At 40.5% G+C, this 19083-nt stretch overlaps 1 protein-coding gene across 2 annotated transcripts; it reads left to right on the top strand.

Moving 5' to 3' along the window:
* The first annotated feature begins 810 nt into the window (after positions 1 to 810).
* On the top strand, positions 811 to 8374 carry LOC133492896 (suppressor of cytokine signaling 6). Of its 2 annotated transcripts, XM_061805709.1 has the most exons (3): positions 811 to 1042; positions 1672 to 1748; positions 3691 to 8374. In XM_061805709.1, exon 3 carries the CDS (start codon positions 3816 to 3818, stop codon positions 5424 to 5426), a length of 1611 nt encoding a protein of 536 aa, XP_061661693.1. In that variant the 5' UTR covers positions 811 to 1042; positions 1672 to 1748; positions 3691 to 3815; the 3' UTR covers positions 5427 to 8374. The 2 variants fall into 2 exon arrangements, with proteins under 2 accessions (XP_061661693.1, XP_061661694.1); XM_061805710.1 differs by lacking the exon at positions 1672 to 1748.
* The last annotated feature ends 10709 nt before the right edge of the window (positions 8375 to 19083 follow it).

The following is a 19083-nucleotide window of genomic DNA, read 5'->3' as shown; positions in this document are numbered from 1 at the left end:
TTATTATTTATTCGGTTTTGTTTAATCAATAAATTAAATAACAATAATCAGTTTATAAACGGTTGTCGATTTTGTAATAGTCTTTTAAAACAAAACAAAACAATATTTTTAATATTTTTAAAACGATTACTCAATGGAATATTTGAATACTCAATTCTAAAAATATTTGATAGTGAGAAGCCTAAAACTCATGATGTGGGACAATATTGGTGAAATATAATAATCCATACACGTTATTATCCTCACGTTAGTAAATGTTATTTATCGGTATGAATGAAGTAGGAAAGCATACTATTTCTACAATTGGAGAAGTGAGAATTATATTAATTTGTCCAATTGTGCACAACATAATAATGTCAAATAAATAAATATCAATGAACATTTCATCTTTTAGTGCATGTACAATACAGTTCTTATAACAGCATTTGTGATATTTTTCAGGTTTGTATTTTTTTTTGGTTCAGCTCATGTACATTTATCACTGAAATCCTCCATGTCCAGTGTTTCTTTTTGAATTAGGATTGAAATAATATGGATTTTTGCACTACTACAATCATGATTTATTTTTAAATGTAGTCAAATGATGTACATTGAATAGAGAGTTATGCAAAATAAATTCAATTTAAAAAATACACTTTCTTAACGTGGAAAAATAGCCCAGCTTCTGCTTTCTTTTTTATTTTTATTTTTTGAATTCGGAGAGCTATATTTTGAGAGGTGTATCTTTCCGTGTTTTTCTAGAAGTAGAATATCAATTATTTGTCAGATTGTGCATCAATTTAATATTAAAGTGTCTGCGTGTGCGTGTGCTCGCTGCATCCCAATGTGCTGGCTGCCCTAACTCAACAGGCAACAAAGGAAGAGGCCGAGAGGGAGCTACTCAAGTGTGCTAACCTCGTCAGTCAGAAAGGTGTCACCTTATTGTGTCATTGTATTCGAGAATACATCACCGCTCCCCACCTTTTACCCCCCAGACATGCCGACTTTGGAAATGTAAACGCTGATGTTCTTCCTGAGGACCGGGAAGCAGAATAACCGCAAGGTAACATTGTGTTATTTTCGACATCAAGCGTGAAGGAAACTAGCTGATTGGCTTAGGTAGGTTGAACGCTAACGTTAGCTAAGGCAGCTTTCGGTACCCAAGAACGGTGAAAAAGCAAAGGTTTCTTTCGAATTTGGAAATATTTGTCTTTCTCATGAGATTAAGTAGTAGGGTTAATGTGTACTCAACGTGGGCATGTTTGAAATGCGACCGGTAATGAATAATCTACACTGTGGGGAGCAAATGTGCTAACAATGTAGCTGTCCTAGTGGTTAGTTTCGTAGTGCCATATTTAGCCGTTTTCATTATGTTCAGGAAACAAGCATTACTTTTATCGATCACTCATCCAAGTTTTATCTCATGCTTGATTACGTTAACCTAAGCGGAGTTGTGCATTTGGGACAGCAAAATGCTAGCTTTGATGGCTAAGCTAAAGAGATGCCTATAAATATGTAGGCCGGGCTAGGCTAGCTCAGTTCAAAACGTTGGTTCTGTTTCCATAATAAGCTCAGCCACGGGCCAGGCTGTATAAACTACTCATTAACTCGCTGGTAATAACATGTTAGGTGAAACAGAAAGTGTTTGAACTAGGATAACAAGTTAGTTTTTTTTTTTTTTTTCATTTATAGCATCAAATTAGAGGTACTGGAAGAGGAACTTGACTCATTCAATCAAGTGGAGTTACATTTTTTTTCAGCTCATAATGGTGAGTAATGGTTCTGTAGCTGTCTTATTACCTTTTGGGGTCTGTTTCGATAGTGTGGTGCTGTTTGTATGTGTGGTGTTAAAGTGGTGGTTTAATTTAATCTGTCACCATAGCGCATGCTCTCAAAAATAATTAGACTACTACTTTGACCACTTGATGTCAAATTGCTGCGTACTTGAACCGTATATTTTAAATTTGAAGAGTACAAGATCTTTGATATACATTGGAGCGCAAACATAAAGATTGAAATTGGAGTGTTTGAAATGCCGTGTGTGCAGGTGTTAGTGATTCAATTGAATTGTTAATGCACTCAGTGGTTACCAATGACATTTAAACCACTTGATGTTAATTGCCAAGTACTTGAACCTTTACTTTAGGCAGGTATTTAAATAGGGTGTTTGGAAATGTCAGCACTCAATGTATTTGTGATAAAGCATAAATTGAATGTTCTGTGACCAACAATAATTAATCCCCACAGCCTGTACCAAATATATTTCCAAAAGATTATTTCGTTCTATACAGTCTACTGAAACTTGCACAACCCGATTAGGCAAACTACTTCCACAATAACCATTACGAAATCTAAAGCTGTCTTCACAAACTTTCTTACACGTTAACAATGTAGGTACAATATGTGTTACTTTTTCATAAGCATCAAATGTTTTGGAAACGTCAGTATTGTTTAAATCACTGAACGCTGACTTGTTAAGTCCATAACCCTGATTGTTCCGGATGCTGGGAGTGGGGGGGAATCCAGCCTATGACATACCGGCGTGTCCACATTGAAAAGCTGCATGGTGCACAATATTTTCCTAAGCTACGGAGGCGAAAGTTCTCTTTGCCTCTTGTGTCAACGCCTTCGAAGTCACTGATCATTGCCTCCATGATAGCAAATAAAGGATCAGCGAGAACAAGGAATGGATAGGTGACAATGTCTAAGCCATGCTAATTGCTAAGTTATTATTACATGCATTCATGAAACATTGAAGTAAGTGATTTAGTGATACAGTGTCATCACATAATACTGCCAGAAATCATGTTTCTCAGAGAGACCAACCAACTATAAACAACAAAATAATAGACCATTTACTACGTGTTTGGGGATATAAAATAATGTACTTTCACACAGGACACCATGTCACTGTACACTGACACACTGCCACTACAGAATGAAGGGAGGTTAAATGTATCTTCTTATTATTAATGCATACTTGTAACATGAAAATCTTAATTACTCCCACAATAGGGACATCTGCACCATTTCAACAGCAACTGTGAATATAGGAAATTTGTGTAAATGTAATATAGATAGCATGGAAGAAAAGAGATATACAAGAAGTACATTTTACAAACTTGAAACAAAGTTGTCCATACATAAACTATCCAATTCCATCTGTCAGCAATGTTGTTTCCAAAATAGAGTGCTGTGTTTTAGTTTTGACATTTGAGATCTGAGTTCTTAGTAATTAAATAGGCTTTTGTTATTTTCATTTTTTTTTTTTTTTGTATTCCAAGATGTAAGGCAAAATGAGACCAAATGGGTCCTGCCTGTAGGTTGTGTTTTCCTTTTGTAAATAAAAATAATGTGGTAAATGATTTTGTTTTTGTTTTTATGGACTACTGTTTCAGAAACATCCATTTGTGTGCTCACTAAATGTATTCTGGTGCCCCATCAGAGTGCATTGTTTTTGGACGCCCCCCACTTGTGTGTGTGTTTAAATAGCATTTGAGAGCTCCTCATCTCATTTCAGCTATTTTTTACAGGGTTGATATAACTGTCAACAATTCACTCACATGGAAGACTAATAACATTCAAAATCTAATCAGTTTGCATGTACGAATGCATGAGGAAAATAAAAAGAACAAATATATTGTGGTTGTTTGTCACTTTGGTTTTGTAGTTTACAAATGTTTCACCATGTGCATGTTTTCCTCTTTAAAGGGTTTGGAGGCTCTGCTGTATGCATGACTTATCAGCGACCTGATGGGAGGATACTGTGGCTAGTACTTTCATCAGGATACAAGGAGAGATCTCATGCCTGCCACTGAGGTGGAGGGCCAGTCAGAATGAAGAAGATCAGCCTTAAGACCATTCGGAAGTCGCTGAGCATAAAGGGCAAAGAGGACGGCGACTTTGTCATGCTTCAGCAGCCCCCAGTGGCCGCCGAGTTCTCAAAGGATGAGTCACTTTTTGGTGGCTGTTACACCAAAGACCTGTCCATGTGTGATCTGGGTGGCGATGAAGACAAAGGTGGGCAAAACAAGAGCCGTTCAAAGAGTGAGGGGCTGATGGGATCGCTGAAGAGAAGGCTGTCCGCCAAGCAAAAGGCAAAGAACAAAGCCGGCCCCTCTGGAATCAGCTCGACGGATGATGACGACACCTTCTCCTCCTCTTCTGTGCCCATCAGCTTCAACGAGGTGAAAGCCCAGAGACCCCTAAGGTCTGCATCACTACGTAGTCACCACTACAGCCCCTCACCATGGCCTCTACGACCGGTCAACTCTGACGACGCTTGTATTAAGATGGAGGTCAAAGTTAAAGCCATGGTTCACTCCCCTAGTCCCAGCCCCAACTTAAATGGCATCCGAAAGGAATTCAGCGATTTTCAGATGGATGGGCTCTTTCAGGACCAACCCGAATCCTTAAAAACCCTCCAGCAGCCACAAAATGGTGAGCTTCATCTAAATATTGATGACAATGACGTGCCTGTGGTGCTGGGGTTGACGCCCCAAGACTACATTCAGTACACAATGCCTTTAGATGAAGGAATGTACCCAGAAGGGTCCCACTCCTTCTGTCTGGATAGCGCGTCTCCTATGGAGGTGGTGGCAGAGGTAGATGATGGGTCCCCACTGATGGATCAGGGACACGAGGAACATGAGATGGTTGGTGGTTTACCTCCAGACCTTTTCATGGACACCTCAGTTAATAGTCTTCTCATCGGTTCTGGTGGAGTCATGCTTCAAAACTCAAGAGGAGAGATCCCGCCTCCCCTCTCTCCCCTCTTGCCTCCTATGAGCAGTAATGGTCATTTTCCCAGGACGTTCTCTGGCTTCAGCTCCACAGACAGCCATGTTGCCGAGAGAGTGAGACACCACCTCAACTTTGATCCCAATTCAGCTCCCGGAGTCAGCCGAGTGTATGACTCTGTCCAGAGCAGCGGGCCCATGGTGGTGACCAGTCTGACGGAGGAGCTGAAGAAGCTGGCAAAGCAGGGCTGGTACTGGGGGCCAATCACACGCTGGGAGGCGGAGGAAAAGCTCATCAACTTGGCCGATGGCTCGTTTTTGGTCCGGGACAGCTCGGATGACAGGTACCTGCTCAGCTTGAGTTTCAGGTCACAGGGCAAAACTCTCCACACCCGCATCGAGCACTCTAATGGACGCTTCAGCTTTTACGAGCAGCCTGACGTGGAAGGACACACGTCAATTGTGGACCTCATCGAACACTCGATAAAAGACTCGGAGAACGGTGCTTTCTGTTATTCCAGATCCCGCTTACCGGGGTCGGCAACATACCCTGTCAGACTCACCAACCCCGTCTCTCGGTTTATGCAAGTGCGCTCCCTGCAGTACCTTTGTCGCTTTGTCATCAGACAATACACAAGGATAGACCTAATCCAGAAACTGCCCTTACCTAACAAGATGAAAGATTATTTACAGGAGAAGCACTACTGACACACACAGGACAGTGGTGGCTGTTTTGCACTTTTTATGTTTAGTGAGGTGTACACAAGGTTTACACACCCTTAACCCTTTCTAGATGATTAATTAGTTTACTTGGAGAGCAAACACACAAATCGTTATAACAATGTATCAGTTCAGTTCTGCAAAAGAATGCTGAAACACAGGCGACATAACATTCAAAATTTGAGGCCACTTGTACATTCATCTGCATTGTTATCATGAAGTTGGTGAAATAAAGGATTTCACATTTACCTTTTTGGGCCAGCAAAACTCTTCAAACTGATTAGTTGTATCATGTCCTATTTCATTGCAATCGATTTTTGCTAACACATTCATGGATGTGAAAACAACTTTTTATGTTAACCTGAATTGATTATCGCAACAAATGTTTTGCTTATCAGCAACTGCAATTTATTCACTGGATCTTTTTCCTATAATTAATTAATCTGTCTCTGTGTAATACAGGTGACATTTTACAAATGAGTTCTTCACTGTGTGTCAACTGGTGAATGCTTTGGTGTTGTGGTAGAACCGGAGAAAGCACAAAGCTCTACCATAATAGACTTGGAGATCTGAAGATTTCTCGGTTGCAAAAACAAATGCCAGCTGAACATGAAACCTTTTTCTTTAAAAAAAAAAAATCTGTGTAATGACATGCATGATGTGCAAGTAGTCACAGTTTACAGTGGTCTACAATCGAGACAGTTTGCTCGAGCAGAATGAGCTTTAAATTAACTTCTGGCTATATGGAGCCTTTCAATATTATGCAAGTCTAACGGTACTGATGATGCTGGATTTTTTTCATGTTGTGCTGTTTGTGGAAACAGCTTTGTGTTAATCTTGTGCTCTACAAATAAGTGGGACCTATTATGTTTGTGATTTATGATACAAAATCAAGTAAAAAAAAAAACACTGAGGCAAAGGTATGCCAATATAATGTTTCTATCCTTATTTTCTATTACTTTAGCTCACCCCTGATGTCTGTATTTAGTTTCTGATAAAGGCAACTAAATTTTGGCCTTTAGAACTGCGGGCCTGTTTGAACAGTAAAGGGTAGCTCAAGATAATTTAGAATTAAATTGCCAGTTCAAAATTTGGACTTGGTTTCTCAGTCAGCATGAGATAACTGCCCAAACCTTTTACTGGTATTTTTTTTAGTTTGTTTATTGGAAAGGGCAAGTTTAACACAATAGGTCCTCCTTTAAAGTAGATAATTTTGTGTCATGACTATTCCACAGCAGCGACATTGAAGAAATTTGCTGCTCTTTAAATCTAGTTATGTGCATGTCGTGAAGGCTTCAACAGTTGACCTCAACGAGAAAAGATGTCGCAATGGGTTTCACCACATTACGTAAACCCGAATCAAGCCGTGATGTAGTTTCTAATTATAAACGAGGACTTTAGAACAGGCCTGTCGTAACTTGACCTGAATCCATATGCAGTGACTCCTGTGTTGTTAAGTTTGACCCAGATCAATTAAATACCCGAAATGATGTGAGCCCTGGTTGGCATAAGGTCAAGGTCTCCGTTTATGACAGTTCATAAACGTCACTTGGCTTCATTAGCAATCTGCGAGTTTTGGGGGGAAAAAACGACAACCTGAAAATACATTTTGAATCATCCAGCAGTTTCTCCAACAGAAAGGGAAAAGCACATACCTTCTTTTTACAAGTGCTTTATATGGATACCTTAAGAGGGAATTCTGGTAATGTGAGTTTTGACACTAGCGACTGAGTCTTTCAAAGTGGGCCTTCAGACAACTGCTAGGATGTTAGTTTTAGATAGCTGGAAACGTTGATGTCTGAGAAATTAGGAACTTTGAATGGTATTGCATGTTAAAGTTTGTAGCTTTTTAAAGCATTTGAGATGAATAGGAATGAAGGATCTTGGTTATTCTAACGTGTTTTGGTGGGGATGTTTTCTTTATATCAAACGAGTTGGATATTGCTTTTCTTTTACAATCCTTTAGTTTTGTATCTGTGACAATTACCATCTAGGGCTGTTTGCGATACACGGAAAACAACGTGTGCTTGTTTGGAGTAGAATTAGAAAAACAAAATACATTGAAGAATTATTTTGCACTTGGATTCTCTGATTTTTACATCCTGCCAAGAATTGTCCTTCGCAGTCGCTCGGTAGTGGTTATTTCTTCATGTATTCGTTTAACTCTTTACTGTATTTAGTTTGGTGTCATACAATATGTGTGAAACATGAAGAGGAAGGCACCAGCAAGCTGTCCAGATAGGCGGATCATGAATGTGGATGTACTTTTGATTGAAATGTGAAAGTAAGATGTCTTTAATATGATGTTCAGTCAGTTCTATTTCTGTTATGATCTGCAATTCCTTGTCACATTTTTGATGAGCAGGAACCCTTTTTCTTTAGTGTTGCTGCTGTGACCTGCCCCTTCGCCCCTTCCCTCTCTTCAAGCGTTAATACCTTCACCATGTGATTCCAGATGTTGATGCATGTTCAGGCTTCTGTTCCGCACTTAACAAGCATCGCAGATTTTTGAGGATAAATGAAGGTGATTGTTTACAACATTAATTTTGGAAATGCCCACCCCATCCATGTTTTGTTGATGTCTCAAATATATTGGTACAAGACTGTCAGTCGTGTTCTACACTTTTGTGCTGCTTATGGAAAACAATTGCCTTTCTTGTATTTAACAACAGGGGAACTAGAATGTCACCAATTTCGACATAATGTACACTCGATGGTGTGTTGTCATCTTGGGAGAGCAATGCAGATTTGCAGTTTGTTTAAAAACTAGATTTCAGCTCAAAATAGTGATTAAGTAAACATTTTTAAGAATTACTAGTTCCAATCTGTTTACATTGGTTGTCAACTTCCCAAAGTAGACAGTCTTTTGTAATTTCTTTTGTTAATCAGCAGTGATTTATTGCACATTTTGGATACAGTTTAAGAGTTTTTTTGTATCTGCCAATTATAAATTATAAATAAAAAAAATATATTCTAAAAAGTATTGCTTTGGTTTCCAGTATTTTTAAGCTTTCCTCCTCATTAAGTGAAAACTAGACGTACGGTAAATACCACTGTTACTATTGTGTATTTACATAAGCCATTTCAAAATAATGTTAGTTCTCTACATAAAGACTATTAAGGACACACTGGACTGGAAAAAAATAGAAAGCTGGTATCACAGTGGAGAAATAGACATAGTTAAAATCCACATTTTTCTCATCTGTAAAGTGATGTATGTATGTAAAATCTAAAATTATGTATATATATGACATGGTAAATATGTCCTGCAATTGGATGACTTGAGGGTGCATCCCACCTCTCACCCAGAGTCAACTGGGAGAGGCTCCAGCAGGCTTGTGACCCTAGCGAGGATAAGCACTACATAAAATGAATGCATACATTTATCGGTGCCTTTCGGAGCACCTGAGGTCAACTCACAAAGAAAAATAAAAAGGAAGCACCAGCAACAGAACAAAATGCAAACTATGTACAAATAAAAAATTCCATATAAAAAGTGTGTAGAGTCAAATGAACAGATTTAAACATGGTGGTCAGGCGGGCTGCTGACCCAATCAGATGGATAGAGGGGGGGCATTTGCCAGAGTGAGGTAAGGGTTGGCATTCACGGAGAGGAGCAGAATCTTTGAGAATTTGAAGCTGCTGGAGGACTGAAGTGATGTGAAAGAAGGGACTGGTGGTGTGAGGAGCTGAATTTTGGACCTTTTGGAGCTTAAAAGTGGATATCATAGGGAAACCACAAAGAAGTTAGTCAAGTAGACAATGCAGGGGGATGTCCTCAACATCCTGACAAATACCCTGCCACCGACTTAAACTTAGATTTGTTCCTTAACTGTGGCTTTTTCAGGTAAATGCAGGCCATCAGAAACTCTTGGGTTAATGTGGGAGAGATGCCGATCATGCCCGGTTTTGACTGCATGGTGGTGAGGCAACCTTTGTGAACTGCAGTGTCTGACAGGCCTCTCTTGGCATCTGATGTGAAGATACGCAACTGTTTACACTCCCTTGCCTGGCTCACAAGGATTTATTCATAGCACACTGGTAGTCGCATGTCATATGGAGATGCCTTTGCCCCCACGTTCAGTGAAATCACCCCTTTCTGCATTTCACTTTTCATTTTCAAATTTAAAACGGTTAAAGGGTGAGCAAGGGTTCACTTCCCTGGCAAAGTTAAACCCAATCTCGGGTTTATTAAGGCAATACAACAGTGACTTATTATTATCTATTTTCCCCAAAATCTTGTGTTCAAGGTTATGCTGTCATTTCTGTAGAAGGAGTTACTGTGGTTTGTTTGTAAGATAAATCTATTAGGAAAAAGGGTCAAACTGCTGTCATTATTAAATTTCTTAACTGTTCTGAGATGTATAGTAGTCCTGACATGAAGAGACTTGAGACTGTTACAATCCTATTAGTCGTAGTCAGACACAATGTTTGCATTTCTTCCTCAACAAAATGACTGATTTGTGAGCAAATTCCATCCCTGGGGTCAATTTTCAGTTTTGAAACAGCTCGCTCTGGAGAATCCATCCGTCTGCCGGCTGAGATTAATGATCCGACCCTGCCATCTGGTGCGCTGCGCGGTGCACCCATTTTTCACCTCTAAACTGGGAGGACGTTGACAGCTTGAATTAGCTAGGAAACATATATATATACAGTACATCGCTTTAAATGGTCATGCCAGGCAAACATGGGTGGGCTGGGGCAGTAATGATGAAGGCAATTTTGCCTGCTGGCAACAGATGTCTTTGACGGAAAGGTGCAGCTAATGCTGGAGATACTCACACCAGCAGTGCTCACACGCTCTCCTTCTCGATTTGTCATGCATTAGGAGCCTCTAAAGCCCAATTAGCCTTGCTAAACAAGGGACTGCCTTCTTCAGCATCAGGTCTTCACTGGAACAGCTTCCCACCTCAGTGATTGGTATCTCTGTGGGGTACATTGTACTGTATTTACAGGATGAACACAAGTAATGGTTTTCTTTAAAACAAAGGGAGTGTGGGTGGGGCGTGGATGAATCGATGAATAAATGCACTACTGCAAAAACAGTATGTTTGTGTTCATAGATTGATAGGCAAACAGGAAAATGACAGTTTCTTCATATCCTATTTAACAGTTGTAATACAATATGAAAGATTTTTATGTAACTACAGATTAGGAGAATCTGGTTTTAAAAGAATGAGAATGTGCAGGTGACAGTGAAACTTTCTTTTCACAATGTTTCTTGTTCATTACTTATCAGCTTCTGTGTCTGCAATATGTTTTTCTGGTGGTCTACAACAATGTATTTCTGGTTATGGTAATTCAGATTGATGTGCTTCTATCAGTTTTGTAAACCCACACCAGAACAATTTTTGTTTAAAGGGGAAATCCAGTGCTTTGCATGAACAGTGTATCCAATAGGTCATGTAATATGTACCCTATTTTGACAATGTGATGTTAAATCCTCTCACTTAATAGTGTTTTGAGAAGATTTTTATTGACTATTACGAATTTTCAGGGGTGCTGCCATTTTCAATGCAGCCCTATGGGGGCGCAAACCAGTGCAACCTGTAGGCCGGTCCCAAGCCCGGATAAATGCAGAGGGTTGCGTCAGGAAGGGCACCCGGCGTAAAAACTGTGCCAAACAAATATGACCGTTCATCTAAAGACTACCCTACCGGATTGGCACTGCTAACCTGGAGGGCGTCGGTGTAAATTCAGCTACTGTGGGTCGAAGACAAAGAAGAGGAGGAAACTGGATCCATCGTCAGAAGAAAAAGAGGAATGCAAAGAGACTAAAACTGAGTGTAGGGACTTTGAATGTTGGGACGATGACAGGAAAAGCTCAGGAGTTGGTGGACATGATGATTTGGAGAAAGGTTGATATTCTGTGCATCCAAGAGAGCAGGTGGAAAGGTAGTAAGGCTAGAAGTTTAGGAGCAGGGTTTAAATTATTCTACCACAGAGTTGATGGGAAGAAAAATGGAGTAGGGGTTATTTTAAAGGAAGAGCTGGCTAAGAATGTCTTGGAGGTAAAAAGAGTATCAGATCGAGTGATGAGACTAAAATTTGAAATTGAGGGTGTTATGTATAATGTGGTTAGCGGCTATGCACCACAGGTAGGATGTGACCTAGAGTTGAAAGAGAAATTCTGGAAGGAACTAGATGAATGTGATTGGTGCAGATTGTAATGGACATATTGGAAAAGGAAACAGGGGCAATGAAGAAGTGATGGGTAAGTACGGCATCCAGGAAAGGAACTTTGAGGGACAGATGGTGGTGGACTTTGCAAAAAGGATGGAGAGGGTGTAGTGAACACTTATTTCCAGAAGAGGGAAGAACATAGAGTGACCTACAAGAGCGGAGGTAGAAGCACGCAGATGGATTATATTTTGTGCAGACGATGTAATCTGAAGGAGATTACTGACTGTAAAGTAGTGGTAGGGGAGAGTGTAGCTCGACAGCGTAGGATGGTGGAGTGTAGGATGACTCTGGTGGTGGGTAGGAAGATTAAGAAGACAAAGGTAGAGCAGAGAAGCATGTGGTGGAAGCTGAGAAAGGAAGAATGTTGTGCGGCCTTTCGGAAAGAGGTAAGACAGGCTCTCGATGGACAGCAGAAGCTCCTGGAAGACTGGACTACGACAGCCAAGGTGGTGTGTCTTTTGGTAGGAAAGGGGAGAAGGGGACTTGGTGGTGGAACCCCAAAATACAGGGAGTCATACAAGGAAAGAGATTAGCGAAGAAGAAGTGGGACACTGAGAGGACTGAGGAGAGGTGAAAGGAGTACATCGAGATGCGACGTAGGGCAAAGGTAGAGGTGGCAAAGGCTGAACAAGAGGCATATGAAGACATGTACACCAGGTTGGACACGAAAGAAGGAGACAAGGATCTCTACAGGTTGGCCAGACAGAGGGATAGAGATGGTAAAGATGTGCAGCAGGTAAGGGTGATTAAGGATAGAGATGGAAATGTGTTGACTGGTGCCAGTACTGTGCTAAATAGATGGAAAGAATACTTTGAGAAGCTGATGAATGACGAAAATGAGAGAGAACGAAGAGTTGAAGAGGCAAGTGTGAAGAACCAGGAAGTGGCAATGATTAGTAAGGGGTAAGTCAGAAAGGCATTACAAAGGATGAAAAATGGAAAGGCAGTTGGTCCTGATGACATACCGGTGGAGGTATGGAAGTAATTTGGAGAGATGGGTATGGTATTTTTGACCAACTTATTCAATAGAATACTAGCGGGCGAAAAGATGCCTGAAGAATGGAGGAAAAGTGTTCTAGTTCCCATTTTTAAGAACAGAGGCGATGTTCAGAGCTGTGGGAATTATAGAGGAATAAAGTTGATGAGCCACACACTGAAGTTATGGGAAAGAGTAGTGGAGGCTAGACTCAGGACAGAAGTAAGTATCTGCGAGCAACAGTATGGTTTCATGCCTAGAAAGTGTACCACAGATGCATTATTTGCCTTGAGGATGCTAGTGGAAAAGTACAGAGAAGCTACATTGTGTCTTTGTGGCTCTAGAGAAAGCCTCTGACCATGAGTACCAAGAGAGGATCTGTGGTACTGTATGCATAAGTCTGGTGTGGCAGAGAAGTATGTTAAAATAGTACAGGACATGTATGATGGCAGCAGAACAATGGTGAGGTGTGCCTTAGGTGTGACAGAGGAATTCAAGGTGGAGGTGGGACTGCATCAGAAATCAGCTCTGAGCCCCTTCCAGTTTGCAGTGGTAATGGATAGGCTGACAGATGAGGTTAGACTGGAATCCCCTTGGACCATGATGTTCGCAGATGATATTGTGATATGCAGTGAAAGCAGGGAGTATGCAGAGGAACAATTAGAAAGATGGAGACCTGCACTGGAAAGGAGAGGAATGAAGATTAGCCAAAGTAAAAAAGAATATATGTGCATGAATGAGAAAGGTGGAGAGGGAAGAGTGAGGCTACAGGGAGAAGAGATAGCGAGGTGGAGGACTTCAAATATTTAGGGTCAACAATCCAGAGCAATGGAGAGTGTGGTAAAGAAGTGAAGAAACGGGTCCAAACAGGTTGGAACAGCTGGCGAAAGGTGTCTGGTGTGTTATGTGACAGAAGAGTCTCTGCTAGGATGAAGGGCAATGTTTACAAAAGAACTGGTGGTGGCAGAAATGAAGATGTTGAGGTTCTCGCTCGGAGTGAGCAGCTTGGATAGGATTAGAAATGAGATAATTAGAGGCACAGCCAAAGTTTGATGGTTTGGAGATGTTCAGAGGCGAGAGAGTGAGTATATTGCTGGAAGGGTGCTGAGGATGGAGCTGCCAGGCAAAAGAACGAGAGGAAGACCAAAGAGAAGGTTTATGGATGTGGTGAGGGAAGACATGAGGGCAGTTGGGGTGAGTGAGGAAGATGCAGGAGATATGCTAAGATGGAATAAGATGACACACTGTGGCAACCCCTAACGGGACAAGCCGAAAGGAAAAGAAGAAGAAGGGGTGCTGCCATTTTCGCGAGTCACATGACCTACGTGCACAGATGTGACGTGTACCGTGCCGCAACAAAGGCTCGATTACAAGTGACACCATTTATGCTTGGCGCCGATTTCTTGTATTTATCCTCATCTGATGAAGAAATAGCAGTATCGGTTAATTGGGAAGACGGAGGAATACTTCCATACAGATTTGAACCTGTGGCTGTAATTAATGTTGAATATTGGGATGGTTCTTCGGGCGGAATGACGTGGAGTCTGATTACTCTGAGACCTACGTGTGACACAAGTGCATAAACAAAGGCCCCCGGGAGCTCCGGGCCGTTAGCCACGGATGGTTCTTCGGACAGGAATAACGCAGAGTCTGACGAGCAAGCTGTTAAATGAGAGAGGATTTAACATCACATTGTCAAAATAGGGTACATATTACGTGACTTATTGGATACACTGTTCATGCAAAGCACTGCATGTCCCCTTTAAAGATCCCCCAATATTTTGACAAGTTGTGTCAGTCCTATGCCACCAAATCACAGGAAAGTGTAGTGAAGAAAGAGCACTGGGTCTGGATTTTGGAAGCGCCACATGCCTAATTACCACAAAATGGCCATTCCAGATGGCCTCAACCACAGGTTATCAGGCCCGGGGAAAAAAAAATCCTGGGGTCATTTTGACATTTGATTGATAACCTGTCAAGGCAGTTCTTGAATCTAGCAAGGTCATTAGTGTAGAAGGACACGTCAGAAAGTAGTCAGCGTATACTGATTTTAAGAGGTTTATTCTCTATTTAAGTTCTTAAACTTAATATCATCCAGGTTTGTTTCAATGCTGCAAATTGAACACATTGAGTTTTCTTTAAAGTCATGGTCGGAGGACCTTGCAATGCAATCAAAGAAAGCCCTTGAAGAAACAGCACCCTTCAATTTGGTGACAAAGTATAGGCAGGCAAAGAATAATAACATGGGGATCTAGAAATTAACTTGGGGAAATTGAGACGGAAATATAGCAATCAACAGTAATAATCATGACAAATTTAAAACAAATTGATTCCTAAGACAAGATATAAAATGTGACTGATGAATATTGGTGTCTGTGTTGTTCTAATACAAAGTACATTTATAACCTAATATGCTCGAAGTGATGCTTTGCTTTCCTTTATTGTTAAGTAATCTTTCGATAAGAAACTGTTGAGAACACTGCACACTGTATGTGGAACTTTGGGTCTTGCTATCTGGAGTGCTTCTAAAAATAATAATGTGACAGTGATGGTTCACCATCACGTCGCAGTGGTGTGTCCATCCTTCACTTCACAGTGTTCACTCTAGCAGCGAGTCTCAGCATGTGCTGTTGATCTGAACAGGTGGCAGTCATCAGGAAATGGACAGGGCATCATTTTGATTTGGAAACCAGCCGTCTTTTCTCCATGTAGTAGCTGGGTGCCGAGGGGCCAAGAGGCTTGAGGTTGAAGAGAGAGCAGGTGGCAGTTTGGTGTTAAACCAGGAACGGGCTCTTTAGATCAGACAGCAGAACAGGACACGCCACTCTTTCACAATGTGATTTCTGCCCCGCTGATTGCAGCTCTCATTTTCCTTTCTACTCAATCAAGCTTTGTTTCAATAAATACGACAATGAACTGACTAAATATGTGTAGTAGACAGAAAACAATCTGCACGCATTTACCTTTGTGGCTCATGCGGCTTTCATCTCCAACAAAGCGTTATTGCGATCGAGTTTAAACCAAGCCTACTCAAATGTGTCTAACCTCACTATTTTCATTTGTTATCCACTATAACAAACACTTTCAACATTTACGCTGCATGAATGGACAAAAAGTTGGATTTGAAAAAACTTTGACATTTTAATCTTCTAAGAATGTTGATAGATTTGTTTTCAAAACTTTCTTGAATATTGCGTAAAGATCAGAGGGCAAGTGGGCACAAAACAATAATATCGATTTGTGAAGCAACCAGGAACACTATTTTAATTAAATGTCCTGATAGTTTTGTTGCTGATGTTAGCGGGCTCATGTGTCAGTCAAGCAAGTTATCAACATAAATGTGGGTGCGCCAAAATCAGAAAACTATCTTGGAATTACAAATGAGAATTTTGTAGGAAATCTTTTCTGCAGACATCTTTTTAAAGTCCAGATTGAAGAAACAAGTGACAATATTCACAATATTAGATAGTTCCTTTAATTGAATATACTTCTGTATTATCTTTGAACACATGTTTCTGATATATTGATGAGAATAATGTCATCTTGGTCTTCCTTTGATAGCAAATTAGTTCAGAGTGCCTAAAGTTAGCTGAGATGGGCACCAGTACTCCTGGGACCCTCATGAGGATAAGTGGCTTGGAAAATGGAAGGATGGATGGATGATTCAACTGCACCACTAATGGTTGCAGCAAAGTAATGGGTTTTACCTCATATGCTTCAAGACATAATAAAGTCCAATTAGTCAATGGAGTCTGCCCATCCCTGGCTAGAATTGAAACTTTTAACTGGTGCCTTGCATGGTGAGCAGAAAATTGAACTTGATTGGCAGGGTTTGATTGCTGAAATTGTCCATTGATTAAAACTCAGCGTAACAAACAGCAAGTGTCGTTTTCTTAGAAGTGTACAGTGTTTGCCCCACATAAGTGATACCTACATAAAAACTCCAGCAGTAATAATTCATGGTCTATTGTCGTTTCGTGTTGTGTAATGGACCGTGATAGTTCCCCTTTCACTGGCACGTCTGGCAGTTGTCACACATCTGCCACATTCAAACCGTTGTGACAAGCTTTTTATCTTGCATCGAGCAGTGTTATATGGCAGCTGCCTATTGTTTACCGCCAGTTGTCCTTTTATTAGATAGCATTTACCAGACAATTAATCCGGGGTTGTAATTTCTCTTTGTACGAGTGAAGTGTCGGAGCCATCATGTACACTTGATATGACAGTGAGGCTCATGGATCTCATCTCCTTAGTCACAGCTTGAGGGGAGGCTGCATTTCATCCAATCGCCGAGATGTATGCTAATTATGCTGCCTCACATCACTGACTGATAGTCATCACAAGCCAAATAAATATTTAGAGCCTTGTTGTTTCCCGCGAATAACTAATGCCTCAATGCGTGTGGTGTGCTGGTGCTAAAATTACCCTGCAAAATTGTATCCACCATCGGAGGGAGTCACAAGTCATGTTATTTTGTTTAGCAGCCCACTGGCTTTGTGCCACTTCAACTATTTTGCCCAACTTCCAGTCACAATATCAGTTCCGCTGATACAATCTGATAAGATCCAATATAAGAGCTGTATCAAAATTCCAGCCTTTATGTAGAGGGCTGATCTGTGTGATTTGGGGCGAAGTGGATCCCCTCACTGCTTTTATCAGTTAATCTGACTGACATGGTCTCCAGCCAGCCATGTACTGAGTCCATCCATCTGTCAGCCTGTCCCTTCTTTTTTGAGTTCACCGCAGCCATCGGCTCTTCTTGAAATCCTTCCGTCAGTCCTATTAGCCTTTGAGTTTTATTTTTTTTTTTTGGGTCTCCAGCATTCAACTAGAACAAGTTTAAAAAAGAAAATTCTTGTCCCTAATCTACCACGTTCACAACATGAGCCTTAAATGCAATTTCGCCACACAATAGTACTTACAGTAATACAGCATAGCAAATGAAATACAAATTCAGAATTCAGGATTTAATGGATGATTCACTGCCACGTAATGCAGGGCCCCTGAAATTGTTTCCATTTGGTAAATAATGTAATCTCGATGAGTAAAAGTAGCCACAGGGCATACAATAGTAATGACAACTGGGAGCGTGTTCAAGCACCACTGAAATAATTCTGTTTGAGGAGAGGACAGTAACATTTCCTCAGCTGTCATGAGGAATATCTTTTGGGATTTGTTCGGATTAAGGAATGGCTTCCTTCATTTATTCATCTCACAAAGTGGCGGGTCCTGTGACAATACAATAATTTAAGCGTGCAATTAGAATTGGACTGGGGGAAATGATGCGATTGAAGTTTGATGGAATGATGCATGGTTGATGCACGTTTTCCCTGTGTTTGTGTTGGTTTTCTCTGGGGACTCCGGCTGTCTCCCAGAGTACCCCAAAAATTCACGTTGGGTTAATTGAGAGCTTTAAATTGTCCTCGGGTGTGAATGTGAGTGTGGATTTTCTGATGATCAGTCAAGGGTGCAACCTGGCTTCTAACCTAAAGTAAGGCTTGGAGAGGCTTGAGTTAACACTTAACTCCAATTTGGACAATTTGTAAAGAAAATGAACTGACCGTGATAGTTCCCCTTTCACTGGCACGTCTGGCAGTTGGTAAATGGTAAAAAAGTTTGGAAAAATACAAATATTCTGAAGGCTGCAATTGATATTCATTTATTGTGGTTCATTGTTCATAATTTGTCAGATGTATAATTATAATCACAGTTTTCCTCACTTCAGTTCTATGTTTGCATTAAGTCTGATGAGATTGATGTTATCCGTGACGATGTTTTTAACTCCCAAAGTAACGGTTTTAGGGTCGCTCAATTTTCAAGGTTCCGTATTATTTTCAATTTATGGATAAAACATTTGTGTAGTGGGAATTAAAAAAGCTGTCATCATTTCAAAGCCCTCTATTCATCTCTACAGAGGTTTTAAAGGTCAAAGCAATCATTCTGAATCAAAACCCAATGATGCACTTGTGATGCTGAGCATGATGATCAAATTGAGTATTTCTGAAAAGAGCGATGTGGTATTTCCCGTTTACATGGCGCAGAAAGAGAGGTCGAAGGTGTCTTGGCAATGTGGGATGTAATTTGTCATCAGAGAAGAGGGCAAATAAATAAATAAAACCAAAACACATGTCCAGCAATTATGTTTAATTTTAGAGGTCATACGCCCCTGAATGAAGTGAACAATTACATGCTTTATGTTTGGGTCACTTACCTAGTACACATTTAGTGGTGAAGCATACAAAAAATAATATTTATATAAGGCTTCTTCGATAAGGGTAATGGTTACTCTACTTGCAACTACGTGCTGTAATTTCTATGATGTTTAGTATTACTGTGGCCGTTTATCGTGAAACATACGTCACCAGTTCCTATACCTGTTTTTCATTCATAGGAACAGTACTTTATTTTTACATGTAATTGGCAATGTGCACAATATCGGTAAAACTTTCCCTGACGTTTTTTATTTTTTTCATTTTTTTTTTTTAA

Source organism: Syngnathoides biaculeatus, chromosome 19, assembly GCF_019802595.1.
Source record: "Syngnathoides biaculeatus isolate LvHL_M chromosome 19, ASM1980259v1, whole genome shotgun sequence".
NCBI classification, from domain to species: domain Eukaryota; kingdom Metazoa; phylum Chordata; class Actinopteri; order Syngnathiformes; family Syngnathidae; genus Syngnathoides; species Syngnathoides biaculeatus.
This window is presented reverse-complemented; position numbering and strand designations above follow the sequence as displayed.